The sequence below is a fragment of the Rhea pennata genome, chromosome 1, assembly GCF_028389875.1.
Source record: "Rhea pennata isolate bPtePen1 chromosome 1, bPtePen1.pri, whole genome shotgun sequence".
NCBI lineage: Eukaryota > Metazoa > Chordata > Aves > Rheiformes > Rheidae > Rhea > Rhea pennata.
This window is the reverse complement of record NC_084663.1, coordinates 85103530-85120809: the sequence shown is the minus strand read 5'-3', so window position 1 is coordinate 85120809 and position 17280 is coordinate 85103530. Positions and strand designations below refer to the sequence as shown.

The following is a 17280-nucleotide window of genomic DNA, read 5'->3' as shown; positions in this document are numbered from 1 at the left end:
GTTTTTCAGATCAGTGCTATACTGGCAGAGTCTAGTGACTACAAGGCAGAAGTCATTTCACCAGAGGAAAATACAGCAAGGGTGTGTGCTAATGAAAGAAAAACCTATATCTGGGCTGTTAGACCCCACAGACTTGGTAAGCTTGTCTTTTTGTCACCCTGATATATCCTTTTCTTATCTTTCTGCCTTTGCCATTCCCAGTCTTCAATGAAACATCAGTAATCCACAGGCAGCTCCATTAACTGCTCCTCAAACTTACCATTGGACCTCTGCTAAATTTCCTTTATGTGCACTGAAGGGGATGTGAACTGATGTTTTATCTCTTATAATTTTTGTCTCGTTATATATAAAATACTGTAAGAATTTCTGTGCCTATACTCTTTCTGTTCATGATGCCTCCTCTTGTTCATATGTGGAACTTGCCACTCCTCTGCAGAGCACGAGCATTCTGATTACCAGCTTCTAGCCTTTGACAACTTTACACCTAACCGATCATATTCAGTAACAATAAAAATCACTAGTAATTTTGAGCTGGATTTTCAGAGGGATAAGGTGGTATTACTTCTCTCTGATTTTACAGCCATGTTGATTTACACTGCCTGCAAGTCAACATTATCTTTTAAAAAAGCACTTACATGTTTCAATGTGTATGACCCGCAGAAGTCAAAGTATAAAAAAAATCACTTTTAATTTGCAAAAATTCTTTTTAAAATGAGCCACAGATGGGCCTTTTTTAAAAAAAGTTCCTCCTAAAACCCCAAAGGAAGTATATTAGTATGACTAATTTCTTCCAAACTCATTGATAAAACAGTAAAGTTATACTGAGATGAAAAATGATATACAAAAAGAATAGTGCTGCAAGGCTGAAAAAAAGCAAGCTGCTGTCTCTCCTTAATAACTTTTATAATATCACATTTTGTTCCAGTTAAAAAAATTCCTTTTGATTTCCAGCATGCAGTGATTGCAGGGGTGAAGCGAGCAGTACCTATCAAGCTGCTCCTGTTGATGCTCTCTAAGTTGTCTCTGAATTAATAAACCATTTATGCAGGAAAGAGGCAGTAGAGCTCTAAGTATTCGAATGCTGCCCTAGGCCAGAGAGAATTGGGCACAAGGCTGAGAAGAGGTGGAAATTGTTAATGAGTACTGTCAGTTGTTTGGGCAGGATCCTGATTTCATTCCAGTACCAGGGCTCCAGGCAACCACTCCTTGCTGCTAATGCACAGATCTGGAGCCTTAATTAAATTTGTTCCTCTTGAGCTGCATTGGGAGGGAATACATTTCTCAACAGTTCATCAGCCTAGAAGGAGGTGCTAAAAATAGGGGTAACTTTAGACATTAAAGGTAAATTTTCTTTCTTGAGGAGGGGAAGTAGGAAATTTCCAGGTGAGGCGAAATTCACAATTATTGCTGAGGTCAAACTGAAAATGAATTTCCTTTCTTGGGCTGGGGGATGGGTTTCCAGGTGAGGTGAAGTTCACAATTACTGCTGAGGCCAAACTGAATGCCAAAGCTGTTGGAAACAGCACATTCCCAGAAGAGGAAACAATTCACAGTGACACCCTGATTCAAACCCTGCTGGTTGAGGTATGGTAGAAAATCTGTATATACTTTCTGCTTCCAGGAAACTGCAGTTTCTATAGCTGTGAGTTAGATACAGTTAGCTGTTGGGAAGAGGCAAGATTGGTGACACTGGCGGAGTTATATATAATTAACTTTTCCACATGTAACTCAGAGTGGAATTTACAATAGTCAATGCATCTACAACCCTCCTGTCACTATGTCCTGTCACTATGTTCTCCTCCAAGAGCATCCATTCCTTACCTATATGCACCTTTAACCTGTGACTCTAGTAATATTTGGGGGAGGAGGAAGAATATGAAGAAGAAGGGCGAATATGAAAGATCTTTAGCACAATAAAGCAGCAGCTACAGAAGATTAGTTGGATAGAGAGCCCTCCAACATTTTTCCTGCCGGCTCTCTTGGAGATTGGAACTGACTCTGCAGCTTTTCTTATAACTACTTTCTAAGAAAGAAGGTGCTCTGGACAGGCTGTTATGTAAAAAAGAGAGAAGCCTCATATCAAGAGATACTCCACCAAAGATAGAGCGGGACTGTGTATACAAGATACACTGTCTAAATACCCACATACATGTAGAATTTTACATTGTTAAATTGTTCCTGGTTTAATGGTGGTGTTCTACAATTTTCTTCCTTTCCCGGACCACTTCCCTGCAATCAAACAGCCTGAAGGTATTAAAAAAGAATTGACTCAGAGCTCCCTCATTTGCACAAAAGGTAAGGCAGGATCATTCATTTATTCCAGTGAGTGAGTTGAACTACTTCACTATATCTTGTAGGTTTTGTCCTACAAAACCAGAGATCCTTTCTGGTGAGGAGGGATGATCTCTGGATTAAGGTACTGGACTACAGCTCAGAATTTTCAAAGATAGCTTTGATTCACTGAGCAAGTCTCTACAGTTTCCTCACCCAGCCTCTGGATTGTAGCAGTCACTGTAATAAGGCTTGTAAACTGCACACTTCTGAGAAAAAGATGTTTTTAATCATTTTTATTGTTACATTTTATCATCAGGTAAAAGAGTTTATGAACCAGTGGCTCTCAAGCTGCCAGCAAACGTGGTGCAGGGATCAGCCAGAGCTTATTTTTCTGTCATTGGTATGTTTCATACTTAGCCTGAAAATGAAATGAAATGATTTTTCCTTTGTGCTGCAACCAGTACCACCATGCATAAATGTGCAAAACTAATGCAAAGCTGAGGAGATACTTCATCCTGTTGTCATTCTGTTGTTACAGAAAATATTTCCTACCTTATAAAACAGCAAAGAAAGGCAAGAGTTGCTCAATAGTCTGCCATAGTCTGCCATAGTCTGCACAATGCAGTCAAAATATTTCAATTTACATCACATTTGTTTACACTGCATTACTATATAATGTTCAGTATATTAAAATAGTTAATTCAGATGAAAGGTGAGATAAAGCAGACTTTGAAAAAAATATTATTTTGATTTCTTGGAAACAAAACTTCAGGATTTTATTGATCGCAAAATTTCAAGTTTATGCTTTTGTATAATGAAAAATATTTATAAACTTTTAAGTTCCTATAGAATAAGACTTATAGGTTCCAATCAGCTCTACTAATCTTAAAGTTATCAGTAAAACCGGCAGTTCTACTCAGTGCAAAGTTTATGAGGTTCTGAACTCAGATTAAAAAAAAAATTGCATGCTTGGGTCTGTGTGAAGTGTGGTGACATCATGAAATGCAGCCTCTGTAGTCTATCAGCAAAATGTTCCTAAATCCCATTCTCACATGTTCATACTGAATGCGATGCATGCTCAAAAGCCAGAGGATGTCCCTTTAAAGGTAAACAGCTATTTCTTAGAACCCATTCCTGTTTTCTCATGTAGCTACTATTTCCAAATCAAAATGGGGTGTTTTCAGCATTTCTTCTTGGCTGTGGCTTTGCTGTGATTCTCTATCAGTCATTACCCATGAGTTCATAGTCTAGTAATTTGAAGGAATGTATAATGCCATATATTAAAAGATATTTTTGAACTGCAGTCCTCTTCCAGCTCCTTATGTCTTTCATTCTCCAGGGGACATTTTGGGCACCGCCCTGAGGAACATGGAGAATCTGCTCCATATGCCTTATGGCTGTGGAGAACAGAACATGGCTTTGTTCACACCCAACATCTATGCCCTGGATTACCTGAATAAAACCGGGCAGCTGACTGAAGAGATCAGAGCCAAGGGAACTGAATATTTGTACAGAGGTGAGAGCCTTTCAGATTCTCCCATCTAATTTTGTCATTGTGCATGCTGAACTCTAGATTGAGAAAACTCATCTCCGAATTCTAGCACCATATTTACTAGATCAGAGTTGAGAATGACAACATCTTAAAGAAGCATTTGGTACTTCCAGGAGCAAAAGCAGCAAGTATTCGTAATAGCTGGTATCATTTACAAGACTTCTATTACTTAATCTGGAGTCCCAAAGTCTTACTGTTTCAGTTGAACAAACAACATAGCTAGGCATTTACTGTGATTAGAAAATGTCTCCTTTCATCTGTTTTCAGGGTACCAAAAACAATTGTCATATAAACACCGAGATGGATCCTACAGCTCATTTGGGAGAAGAGATAGGGAAGGGAATGTATGGTGAGTGATGACACTTCCTAAGGATCCTGAACTGGGGAAACAGACTTTGAAACATGACCAAAGCATTAAGTATTCTTATTTTTAATAGGCTAAATGGTCACAGCTAAGTTAATTTGGATCTCTTAGTACAAGAGATTAACAAACTGGAGAGAGAGAGCAACAGAAATACGAAAAAATGGTCAGGGGGCTAGAGCACATACTGTTCAAAGAGAGGCTGAAGTATCTGGATTTGTTAAGCCTGTAGAAAAGAAGGCTAATAGAGAACTGAGTCACAGCCAGCACTACCCAGATGGAAGTTGCAGAAAAGGGAGTCAGACCCTTCTCCACAGTGCATAGAGAAAAGACAAGAGGCAACACACACAAGCTGCCATAGAAGAAACTCCAGTTGGACAGAAGGAAAAAAAAGCCTTTCCCAGGAGAGTGGTGGAGCACTGGAACAAGTGCTCACTGAGGGAGTGGAATCTCCATCCTTCCAGATTTTCAAAACTTCACTGGACAAGCCCTGGGCAAGCTGATTGAGCATTGAAGTTGGCCTGAATTTGAGCAGGTGGCTGGACTGGAGACCTCTGGAAGTCTCTTCCCATCTAAATTATTTCATAACTCTACTAATTAAGATTATAAATTTCTATTTATCATCAAGCCATAACTATACTTTAGTAATATGCTGGAGGAATGGCTTCAGTATAGTAATCGAAAAGTCTCAGCTCAGTTTTTAATGTCAGAATTTTCACTACCCTGTTATTTAAAATAAGGAAACTTATTTATTTTGTCTGAAATATTATAGACTTCATTCTATGTCATTCGCTATGTGTGTCCAGTTGCTGACAAGCCTTCATAATCATGTTAACACCTTGTCTCCTTTTTGTTTATGGTTGACCTTCAGGCTCACTGCCTTTGTATACAAGTCATTTGCACAAGCCAAACGCTACATTTACATTGACAACATCGTCCAGTCTCAAACTTTGATCTGGCTGGCAAGCAAGCAGAAGTCTGATGGTTGCTTTGAAAATGCTGAGTCCCATTTCAACCATGCTTTGAAGGTAACTGAGCTCAGTATGTTCCCATACTTCCAGTCCTGCCACTGGGGTAGAGTTGGGTCATTTCTGCTAGTCGTAACTGTATCACCGCACCCTTACTCTGTCATGTTAGGGGCCTGCCAAATCCAGCAGCCTGAAAGAGATGCCCCAAAGTCCAACCAGCAGCGAAACTAACATATATTCCCAATAGGCATGAACACTAACAGACATAGACAATTCACATCTAGACATACACACACCAGCCATATGTCTCAACACAGACAGAAGCACTCAGCACTCAGACAAACACAAACAGCACCAATTGCCTCATCCTGTTCCTCTCTCTGGCTGATCAGGATGAAGGTCTCTTAGTGGGGGAAAAAAAAATATATATATATATATATATATATGTATATATATATATATATACACACACACACACACACACACACATATATATGTATGTACACTGTATATCCTCCAGTAGCTGGGCTTCAACACTCAACCTTCCTAGCAAATGCCCTTAGATCCTCAGTTTCCCAGTTGCTGGAACCTGGGCATAGAAGCCCTGAGACGCATCACCCCACTACAGTTGCTAGTATGAACTCCTCCACTCACTCACTCACATAGACATGCACAGACATACAGACGGATGAACACACACACTGGATTCCCCAGTAGTTGGTCCTGGACATGTGGTCCATCCAGTAGCTGACCCATGGATCCACAGTCTCCCCAGTAACTGGAAACTGGTATGTGAATCCCCAAGGCCCATAGCCCCATTCCAGGTGCTGGTATGGACCCCTGTACGCACTCACCAACTTCCCCACACCCCAGCACCCACATACCAACACGTTCTCTTACTGTAGATGTCTATAATAACTCAGATTAGATACACAGTATATTCAGTAGCTGTACCTGTATCTGAGCTATCCCCAGGTGCTTCATGCCCAGAGACTCACAAACATGCATATATAGGCACACAAATGGGTCTTTCAGTTGACTCCCAGACCCTACAGTCTCGCTAACAATTAGCCAGGATCCCTGTGGTCCCACTGGTCTCATTTCTACAGATATACACACATACCTGGCTCCCAAGCCATATAACTTACTCTCCAGCTAGTCTGGCTTGATATTTGCTAGTGACTGCAGGCTGAGATGCAGACCCTCACTCACTCCAGTTGCTGATATCACAGATATATGGATCTTATGACCCATGGCCCTATGACAAATACTGAAACTCAGGCCTTCACTTATTCCAGTTGTTGGCACCATAGACACAGGTCGCTGTGACCCGTAGTCCACATCCAGTTGCTGGTATTTAATTTCACTCACTCTGGTCTCTCCAGTTAGTGGAAACACAGACTCATAAGCCCCTGTGACCGAGGATATGCCTCCAGTTGCTAGCACTTAAATCTCCACATGCACACATGCACACAGAATAGAGAGCCCTTCACCCAAACAAATAGTTAGAAATGGAATTTAATAAGAAGATAAGACAGACTGCAATGACTAAGGACACTAGTGTACTTACCAGCCTTATTTACACACTACCAGTTCTTTTCATACCCTTATCCTTCTACTTTCGCATGTTTGTTCCTCACCAAACCACTTTGATCCGTCCCTTTCCTTGTCTTTGGTTCCTCCTTCAAACATCCCATAATGTCTTGCATGACTCCAAAATGCTCTTTCCCTGAACCCCATAATGTGCCCCGTATCTAATAGGCAGTAACTCCTCAGTCTGTGAGGTGACCCAGAAAGCCATTCCCATTGAGTGATCCATTACATTTCATACCTGGACCATTGGGCCAGTGGTTCCCCTGCACAGCCCTGGAAGAACTGGGGCAAGGATTAATTTCTCTGATTGGGTTATTTGAGATTCCCTGTCTGTCATTGTGCCTGTATACTCCTTTGGGTTTGTGGAGATGAGGACTTCATGGATTAATTGCTCTTCTGTGGCAGGCTTGTGAGTAAATGGTCAGGTTATTATTCAAGTTCCTCTACCTTCTATTGTTCTTCTGTGCTCCTTTGTGTGTGAGCAGATGAGCTTTCTATTATATAACCTAATACTATTTTTCTCATATCTCTCCCATACAAGAATGGCATAATTCTTATGTCTCCTGTTGATGATGAGATAGAAACAAGTAGGACTTCCTTAGTCAGTAGTCTGAGGTTTCATTTTCCATCAGTGCAGTGTTCAGCCATAGGGTATAGTGTGCTCTATCACACACACGTAAGTGCATGAAATAATTTTGGCTTTATCCCAAGTGAGCTTGATCTGTCTTGTTCTTGTTCACACTGCCTTTGGTCTGTAGTCTGTCTGGATTTGATTATGAATGCATTCATATTTTGTTTCATTCTAGGACAGCTGTACTAACTTGTTCTTCACTTATATTTTCTTTAGGGTGGAAAAGAAGGTGAATACGCACTCACAGCCTAGGTCATGGCAGCCTTGCTGGAGGCTGGACACCCTGCTGCAGTAGGTATTTGATGCTGTTCTGCTATATTAGTCTGGTCAAGCACATGTCAAACGGTGCATAGCTGATAGTTATCATATCCGTACTCCTTAACAGTGCCATAAATATTGATTCTAGAATACCAAGCCCCTGCATGGTCATCTCAAGAAATCTCTTTTCAGAACCCTGTAGTTGACATGAACATTTGATGTATGTAACAGACTAGTTATATATCCAGTTCCTATGAATTCATACGAAAGTGAAAAATCTTAGGTCCCCTGAGCAATCCAGTTTTGTTAAACAATATTATTTTATGTTGATATAAAATCTAGATTGACTTTGCCCATTCCATCTAGAGTCCAGTCTGCAATTATGTGTATAGATCTCTATGCATATAGATCCAAATTGTGTATCCATTTCCCTATGCCATTCTTAATAATGGAAGGGAAAGATGAGCTGCTGCTTGGAACACTTGCTAGGAGTTGTGGAATTAGAGTTAAATTCTGTTCTCTGCAATATACTTTCTGTATTTCCTTGAGACCATGGCTTGACTATGACTTGACTCTTTGTTTCTCTGTAAAATGGGAAGAAGGTACAAATTGTTCCCAACCTGACAAATGTGTTCTAAGCACATAGAGTTTTGCAAACCCTCACATACTGTACTGTGGGGAATCATGATAAGTACAAGGTGTAAGAAGTAAGTAGGCAAAATAAAAACATTGTGCAGGATCAAATATTGCTTCAGTAACATGGGTTTATTTCACATTATCTCCATATGAAGCTCCAAAACCTGGTGCCACATCTGTAAGTTAGTTTGCATATAGCGACTGTGTTAGTAGTCTGCTGCTGCTGTCTGAGTTGAACTGGAGTTCACAGATAGTCTCTGAGGCTAAAAGGGCTGAAAAGCTATCTTGATAGCTACACTGAGAAATGAGTAATAATATCCATCTGAGAAGGCCCATTTCATTTTGAGGTCTCAATACACCTTACATAACTCTGTATAAATGATCTCCATTTTACAGCAGAGGATTCATCTGCATAAAGTTTATCCAGAACCAGTACTATATTAGTCTGGCCATGATGCCTCTAAATAAATAAAGAAAGGAGGCAGAATTGCTGCATGGCCATTTTTTACAAGGGACATAAAGTGCAGGCCCTTAAATATACAATGTATTGTGTATATTTTTAGCATGAAGTGTCAATGATATCAGATTAAACAGTGATGGAAGGCTGAGACACAAGGAGAAGCTGAGACACAAACCTGACAACACTACTATATTTTGCATTACTAGCATCCTGTGGTACAGAATGGCAGAAACTGTTTGGAGACTGCATTTAACAAAGGGATTCACAACACTTATACCCAGGCCCTTCTTGCCTATGCATATGGCTTAGCTGACAAAGAGAAAAGACAACAATTCTTTCTTGACAAGCTTGACAAAACAGCTATCAAAGTTGGTAAGTGATATACGTCCACGATACATGCAATATAACTCATAGAATGGCTTGTTGTATAGCGTAAATTATTCTGAAGGTCAGTATTCTCATTCATGCTGTTCTCTTCCCATTCCTTGTTTTCTATACTACAGAATTTCTCCTTAAACTGATTTGATCTCTATGAACTTCTCTGTCTGTATCTTTTGGCCTCACCAAAGGTTGAACTGTGGCCTGATATTCTTAGAGTCAGGAAAGGCAGGAAGGATTTCTGGAAGTCTCTAGTCCAGCCACCTGCTCAAATTCAGGCCAACTTCAATGCTCAATCAGCTTGCCCAGGGCTTGTCCAGTGAAGTTTTGAAAATCTGGAGGGATGGAGATTCCACTCCCTCAGTGAGCACTTGTTCCAGTGCTCCACCACTCTCCTGGGAAAGGCTTTTTTTTCCTTCTGTCCAACTGGAGTTTCTTCTATGGCAGCTTGTGTGTGTTGCCTCTTGTCTTTTCTCTATGCACTGTGGAGAAGGGTCTGACTCCCTTTTCTGCAACTTCCATCTGGGTAGTGCTGGCTGTGACTCAGTTCTCTATTAGCCTTCTTTTCTACAGGCTTAACAAATCCAGATACTTCAGCCTCTCTTTGAACAGTATGTGCTCTAGCCCCCTGACCATTTTAGCATCCCTCTGCTGTACTTTCAACCCTCCTTTGACTTACACAACTCTACTTTGTTAATACCGTTTGCATCCCTTCCTCTTTTTCTTTCTTGAACTAAAAACCTATCAAGTGCAGCACACTAAAAGCTGTAAAACCTTCTGGGTAAGGGAAGACAGAGAACAGTATCTCCCAAAGGATACTGTAGTGAATTAGCCAACAAGTCATCTTTTCATGGTCTTTACACCCTACCTTTCTATTTTCAGATGGTTCAGTTCACTGGGAGAGAGAAAATAAGCCACCAGCAGAACATTTCCCTGCCTTCTATTCCCGTGCCCCTTCTGCTGAGATTGAAATGACCAGCTATGTGCTGCTGGCTCTGCTCCACAAAACCAAACTCTCTCCAGAAGAGTTATCGTACACTTCTCGCATTGTGCACTGGCTTGTCAAACAACAGAATCCCTATGGTGGTTTCTCCTCCAGCCAGGTAACAATTGGGGATGGTAAAAAACGAAACCAAAAAAAAAAAAAAAATAATAAAATAAAATAAAAACCTTCTTGGAACAATTTGCAGTTGTGACTTGCAGGTTGGATCTCAATATTATTATACTTGTTCCTGATAATACATTTTTTTGAATAATGCCTGATAAATGATGCTTGCAGAAGTCTCCTTGTTAGGGTACATCATGCTCTTTGTAAACAGCTTCTCATATTTTTCAGTTTTAGGATATGAGAATTTTCTTGAGTTTATGTATCAAATTAGCAGTGGACAGCAATCACAAAGGTGTTCTGAGATAATTTAAGTCCATTGCCTCAGAACCTGCAGCTAGTCTCCTCAGCTCTCTTCAAAATTCTCCTCCATTTAGGGGTACCGATAAAGTGCTGGGGAAATAAGAACTGTGCTAATCTCATGCACCATCTCACAATTGGATAACTCTCTAATTAGGGATTACATTGTTTTTTTCAGGACACTGTTGTTGCTCTGCAAGCTTTGGCTCAGTATGAGCACCTCACCTTCTCTAAGAAAAGTCTTAACACAATCAAAGTCAGCTTCATGCAGTTCCCAAGTAAGATTTTCCAGGTGAATGACAAGAACCGCTTCTTACTGCAGCAGACTTCTTTGCCAACTATCCCAGGGAATTACAGTGTGGAAGTGAATGGCACTGGCTGTGTCTATCTGCAGGTAAACAAACTGAAACTCAGCATCACCTTGCCAAGGAATCAGCAGACTTCCTCTCTGTAGCTAATGCCAAAAACATAACAATCCGTAGGTCTGCGACTGTCTAATACTTCCTATCTCTTTTAGACAACTCTGAGATACAACGTCCATCTACCCCAAAAAGTTGCAGGATTTTCTCTCTCTGTACAACCAGCCAATGTAACCTGCACAAGCAGCTTCCCACTGAAGTTTGACCTTGTTCTCTCTGCCAGGTAACTTCTTATTGACCACCTCCTTGCATGCTCAGCTGGGTAAATCATCTATGGGAGGATACAGGCAGTTAACTGCTACTCTGCAGCTGGAGGAAGACAAGCAGCATCATATCTTGAAGAACTCTCATCCTTCATTGATAAATTTCACACACTTGTAAGCAAGTGGGACACCAGAACCATCCTGTATAGAGATTATCTGAGTTGTCTGTGGGTGGAAGCTGAAAATGTCATTCACTGGTCTCTTCTCTGATTGTAGTCCATTATCTGGACTTTTCTCTTTTCAGTTACACAGGAAGTCGCAATGTCTCCAATATGGCCATTATTGATGTGAAGATGCTCTCAGGTTTTGTTCCCATCATATCTTCCCTGAAAAAGGTAAAGGATAGGAGCAAAGTAATTGGTCCATCTTGAAAACATAGGAAGTTGATAAAAATGTGTCTGATTAATAAATTGTAGCCTTACAAGAATTCTGCAAAATCCACTGGGCACAGTCTTCTGCTATATACTCTGTATTTCAGACTGGTAGCTATTTATCTGTTGAAGATGTATCTGTTAGGAGCTGCCAAAGCCAGTAGCCCAGTAGAGATGAGGCTGCCATGACTTCATGTCCCCATGTCCAGCCAGCAGCGAGGCTGAGTACGTATTCCCAATAGGCACACATGTGCACAACACATATATATGCATAGGTTCACATCCAGCCACATAGATCAACAGAGACAGAAGAAATAGCATTCACATAAATACAAATAGTGCAAACGACCTTATCCTGTTCCTCTTCCTGGCTGATCAGGATGAAAGACCATTAGAGGAAAATATATACACAGCTATTAATACATATATTATTAATCCCTTCAGTAGCTGGTCATAGACACTCAATGTATCCAGTATCTCACCCCTGGATCTCTGTTCTCCACAGCACCTGGACACACAGGCCCTTGAGGCCCATAGCCCCACTCTGTTTGTTAGTACTCTGACCCTCTTATATGTGTACATATACACTATGGATTCTTCCAATAACTGGTCTTAGACTCTGAAGTCTCCCCATTAGCTCCCAGTTGCTTCATACACACACACACACACACACACACACACACACACACACACACACACGTGTATGCAAATTAGCCTATATTTTAATTGGTCCAGACCTATGGCTTTCCCAATACTCATCCTCAGGCCTTACCGCCTCTCCAGTGGCTGGCTTGGACATCCTGACCCCTCCAGTAGCCAACTCTCAGACCCTCTGATCTCTCCAGTATGCAGCCCAGACTTAGGCTCATTTTAATATCTGGCTGCAAAGCCATTTAACTCACTTGTCAAATAGTTCAGCTTGGTATATGCTAGTGAACTGCTAGTGAACTGAAATACACACTCACATACTATGGCTGTACTTTGGTATTTATGGTGCCTTCTTCAGTGGCTGGCACTTAGACATCCAAAAACATACATTCGCATAGAACAGGGTGACCCCTCACCAAGGAGGTTGATTAGAAATGGAGTTCAATAGGAAAACTAGACAGATTGCACTGACCAGGTGCAGGGCATGGCCAGAAAAGAGTAGTAATCAGCAACTTAATTACACAAAACCAGCCCATTTAATCCCATTTTCCTTCTAAGTATCCCATTTTATCTCTATTTTCGTATGCTTGTTCCTCCTCAATCTACCTTGAGCCTTCCCTTTCCCACCTGTGGTTCTTCCCCTTAACATCCCACAGCAAGTCTTGCAAGATGCTGTTCCCTGCATCCTGTAATGTGTCCCATACCCTTGCAGGGAGCATCTTCCCTCAGTCTGTAAGGTGATCCAGAGTTCCTCTCCTGTTGATTCATCTGGTAGGGCTCACACCCAGAAAACAGAGATCATCGCCCTTGTGTGAGGGCACTGGGAGAACCTAGGTCAGCTCTGTTTGCTCTGATTAGGTTACTTGGGCTCCTCTGCTTGTCATTTGTCCTCTATACTATGTTGTGTTCTTGCAAATGAGCCTTTAATTTCATAATCCAACTAAATCTGTGTAGGAAATACTTATGGTATTGTTCAGTTGCTTAATACGGGCCTTTTGCCTTCTCATTCCTTTGAGATGATTATTCATTCCTATCTAGTCATCTAAGCATGTGTTTGTCCTAATATATGTTCAGCACAGTTTAAGAAACACAGAAAAAGTGGATATTGTTCTTCAATTACTAGCCAGAAATTCAGTCATGGTGATGATAATGCTAGGAAGAGCTTTGATAATTGTCTTGTTTCAGTTCCCAGTGCAATTCAGGCTCTACAACAGATGTATTACCTACAAGCCATGAGCCTTATCTTCAAGTATATAAAAAGAGATTTGGTCTGGAAGAATACAATTAATTGTAGAGTCTGCTCACAGCATTTATACTAATTGATCACTCAGGTTTGAATTTCTTTTTTGGTTAGAACCATATAACATTCATAATTTTTCTTTAGAAGATTTTTGCATTGAGATATTATGCTATTTGGCGTATATATACACCCGGAAAAAATGCAGCTGTTATTTAATTTTTGGAACATTTTATTTTTATGTATTTTCATAGTAAAATAATTTTTCTCATATAGATTTAATAAAACCTTTAAAAATATTTTTAAATATACAACTCACAAAAAGTGAGTCAGTTTAAGCTACAGAATTGATCATGTAATCATAAATTCTCCCTGAAATATCATCACTTTTAAGTTGATAAAAAAAATGCACACACACCAAACTTTAATAATGATAGTTTATTTTTTCATTGTGATTGGTTTGCACTTGTCATCTCATGAAAATACAGAACTATTCCTTCCACGTTTTTTATTTTGTCCACGAGAGGTCATGGTGGCACAATAGGAGCAAGGAAACTGCTTCACACATGCTTTGCTAAGGAATGGTTATTTGTACTTACTTGGTATATCTCTTGTATTAAAATTGCTATCATTTGCTTTATTTTAAGCTTCAATACCATGATTCTATTGTGGATAAGGTAGATGTCAAGAACAACCACATCCTCTTCTACCTGCAGAAGGTAAATTTGGGAAGGGGGTTGTCCTTCATTTTATTAAACTGGAAGTTTAAAACAGGCTCCAAAATAAAAGAAATTTCATCTATAGCAAATTAGCAATATGCATATCTTAAATATGCAGTAATGAGTAAAGATACCGCACTCATTCCATCGTCAGTAAATGGCTTGTTCTCCTAACCTAGTCATAGTATATAAAACTAGGTATTGTTAGGCATATTCTTGCGTCTATGACACTAAAATAAGTAAAGTACATATCTACAGAAACACAGTAGTTGTAGTCTACTGTGAAAAAAAGATACATATTTATTATTAGTTTTTATGAAGAACACTATATGATTAAACAGCATTTCACAGACATAGCTAAGTTGCATTCCCTGCTGCAGAAAGTTCAGAGCTTGCCTTTAAGTAAGGCTTTTCATCAGTTATCTCAAAGTGTTTTACAGAGAGAGTCAACATAATCTCTTCCCTTTTACAGAGACGTCTGTAGGAAGAGAATTCTCCTTCCACATGAAAGACTTACTAATAAAGGGAGTAAATAAAGATGAAAATCACTTAAAACACAAGAGATCTTAAAATGCCCAGAGGGAAAGAGAGAGAAAACAAAAATAAATTGTAATGATATCTACCTCTTTAGCAGTAATTTTTGTCAATTAGTCTCCAAAAGCCTGGCAAGGAAGATTAGAGTTAAGTATTCCACATTCAAAGAGAGAGAGAAGCTGTAGATGATGTCTCATATAGAGACATGAAAGATCTTCCCCAGGTTCACCTAATAGGGGCATCAGTGATGGAGAATGTTCTCCAGCATTCCTGTCCTCTGCTCCACTCCTATAAAGAGATCAGTAAGACAAAAACACGGACAATGTTTTTGTGATTTTTTTCTGTGATTCTGTGACAAAAAGAGACAAGGGCAGGGGCAGAGTCCCAGGTATGCAGGGGAAAAGCCGTTAAAGGAGACAGTTAAAGGAGAAAGGTTTGGGAATTTTGGCTGCAAGAGTGCAGAATGAGGAACAGAACCATGGGGGAGGTTATGGATCTTAAATACAATGTAATGCGAGAGAGGAAAGTAGCGAGGAAGTTCAGAGAGGTGCCGAAGGAGGTTTGAGCTAGAAAAGCACAAGGAAAGGGGCTGACAGCACTGCAGTGACAAGATGATTGCTTATATGTTGAAAGCAGCAGTAATCAAGGCATGTTTGGAATATTTGGCAGTGAACATAGGAAGAGGAAGAAACAAAAGGACATACAAACTTAGCAACAAAATGTATTTATCAACAGATTTTAAGCATCTATCTGGTTTGACAAGAAGTATACAAGCTGTAGAGGAGAATGGTACTTTGTCACCCGCTCTGACCTTGAAATGTATCTGCTCAATCTTAAATTTAGAAGTAGATACAAAAGGTCTGATGCATTTTCTTGTCCTTCCATTTCCAGGTCTTCCAAAAGGAAATCAGTTTCTCCTTCAGCATGGAGAAAAGCCTGCCTGTGTCAGATATCAAAGCTGCCTATGTACATATTTATGACTACTACGAAACAGGTGGGTGACCTCAGTAGGCCTGAGAAAAACCTATGAAATCAAACTGCTGATCTCATCATTTGCAAGATGAAGACAGTAGATTTTTCCCTGCTGTTTCTGTGCAAGCTTCCCCTCTCATTTCTGCATTTGCTGCCTTTGTTTCTCGGGAGAGGTGAGTAGACAGCAAGCTAGTGATTCTAATACTTTCAACCAGTCCTTACTGGTTACAGGACTGTAAAAGAATTGCAAAGGCGTAGAGAGTTTCTCTCCTACATCTTTTCATTTTTTCCTTCACTTTAACATAAAGCAGATCAGAAAGCAATAGGGCAAGAGCACTTTCTTACAAACCTACAGAAATAAGTGTGGTTCCATACAAACGTTCTGGCCTGTCTTATGTATTTGTTTTACATTGCCAGTAATGTAGGCTGTGGCCAAGGAACTGCTGCACAGTAGAATTTAAATATTTAAGTGGGAATTACAGTCCTACTGAATTCACAAGCAGTTTAAACATCTAACTAGAATATTAAGTGCCTGAGCCTTTTTCTAGATCTGGCCTCAAGGAACTACAAAGGCACAAAACATTATTCAATTGTAGTAGTTATGCTATCAAAACTGTGCCTCAAGTTCCCACATGCTTTTCTCAGGCTTAATATAATCTTTGGTAGCTGCCTTTTAGCAGATTAACAGCAGTATCCAGATAATTCTCTCTGGAGTGCTCATTCTGCCACCTGGTACACATCCGGTATGGTAACAATAGTGATGTGTCCTGCCAAACACTGCCAGAGGAGTGCATTGGGCACTGACTTTGCAGCCCTGGAATTGGGTGCCTTGACACCTGGAAGATTACAGCAAAATCTATCAGATATTTAATGGTTCAGCGTAATGTGTTAATCACGTTATGGACTGGCATATGGACTGGGGTCAGAATGACTTCTCACTCTCTTATAAATGTCATCTTTCTTTTTTTCTTTCTAGATGAATATGCTCTTGCAGAATACAAAACACCCTGCTCCCAGCCTTCCAACTGATATCAGATACATGTTAGAAGAGGTGATAGGTCAGAAAGTAACAGGCATGCATTAGTGAAAGAGCAAAAGGGTTAGAGAAATGATTGTTTTTTGGGAGAGCAACGAAAAGCACATAGAATAATGAAGAATAAGTAAATCCCAAATTGCTGTAGATCAGAATGACCCATTCTAGCCCACGCTTCAAAAGAACTTGGGGTCTGTGCGGATCAGAATTTTCAAATAAAGTACTTTCCCTAACAAGGGAGACACTGTGCAATTGCTAACCATAATCATCTATTGCTTTGGAAACTCCTGATGTATATTTCAGTGAGAGATTTCTGTAAGAGTAAATCATTGGAATATGTATTTCTGGCAACAGATTTGTCTTAAGAAATCTAGGATTAGGAGAAAAAAACTGTTGCTGCTGCTGTTTCTTCAGTAGATTTAAATTTTGGGGGGTCTTTTCATTTATCTTGATGGGAAAGTTCAGACACATGACTTTGATATTCTCCCTTTTCAGTGATTGATCTTGGAAAGCACTGTTTAAAGATGTGAGACTTCTAGTCATAGGAAGAAAACTTTTATGTAATTTT

General features: G+C 40.0%; 1 protein-coding gene across 1 annotated transcript in view; it reads left to right on the top strand.

The window, feature by feature from the left end:
* The window catches only part of LOC134150097 (ovostatin-like), a 35548-nt gene extending 18840 nt beyond the window's left edge, over positions 1-16708 (top strand). The window contains 16 exon segments of the mRNA XM_062593641.1: positions 10-136; positions 1463-1584; positions 2244-2295; positions 2591-2674; positions 3614-3790; positions 4094-4175; positions 5059-5215; positions 7596-7670; positions 8940-9105; positions 9994-10214; positions 10695-10910; positions 11034-11158; positions 11443-11533; positions 14102-14173; positions 15599-15701; positions 16656-16708. Coding sequence (XP_062449625.1) covers positions 10-136; positions 1463-1584; positions 2244-2295; positions 2591-2674; positions 3614-3790; positions 4094-4175; positions 5059-5215; positions 7596-7670; positions 8940-9105; positions 9994-10214; positions 10695-10910; positions 11034-11158; positions 11443-11533; positions 14102-14173; positions 15599-15701; positions 16656-16708 — 1923 coding nt within the window.
* Positions 16709-17280: the final 572 nt, after the last annotated feature.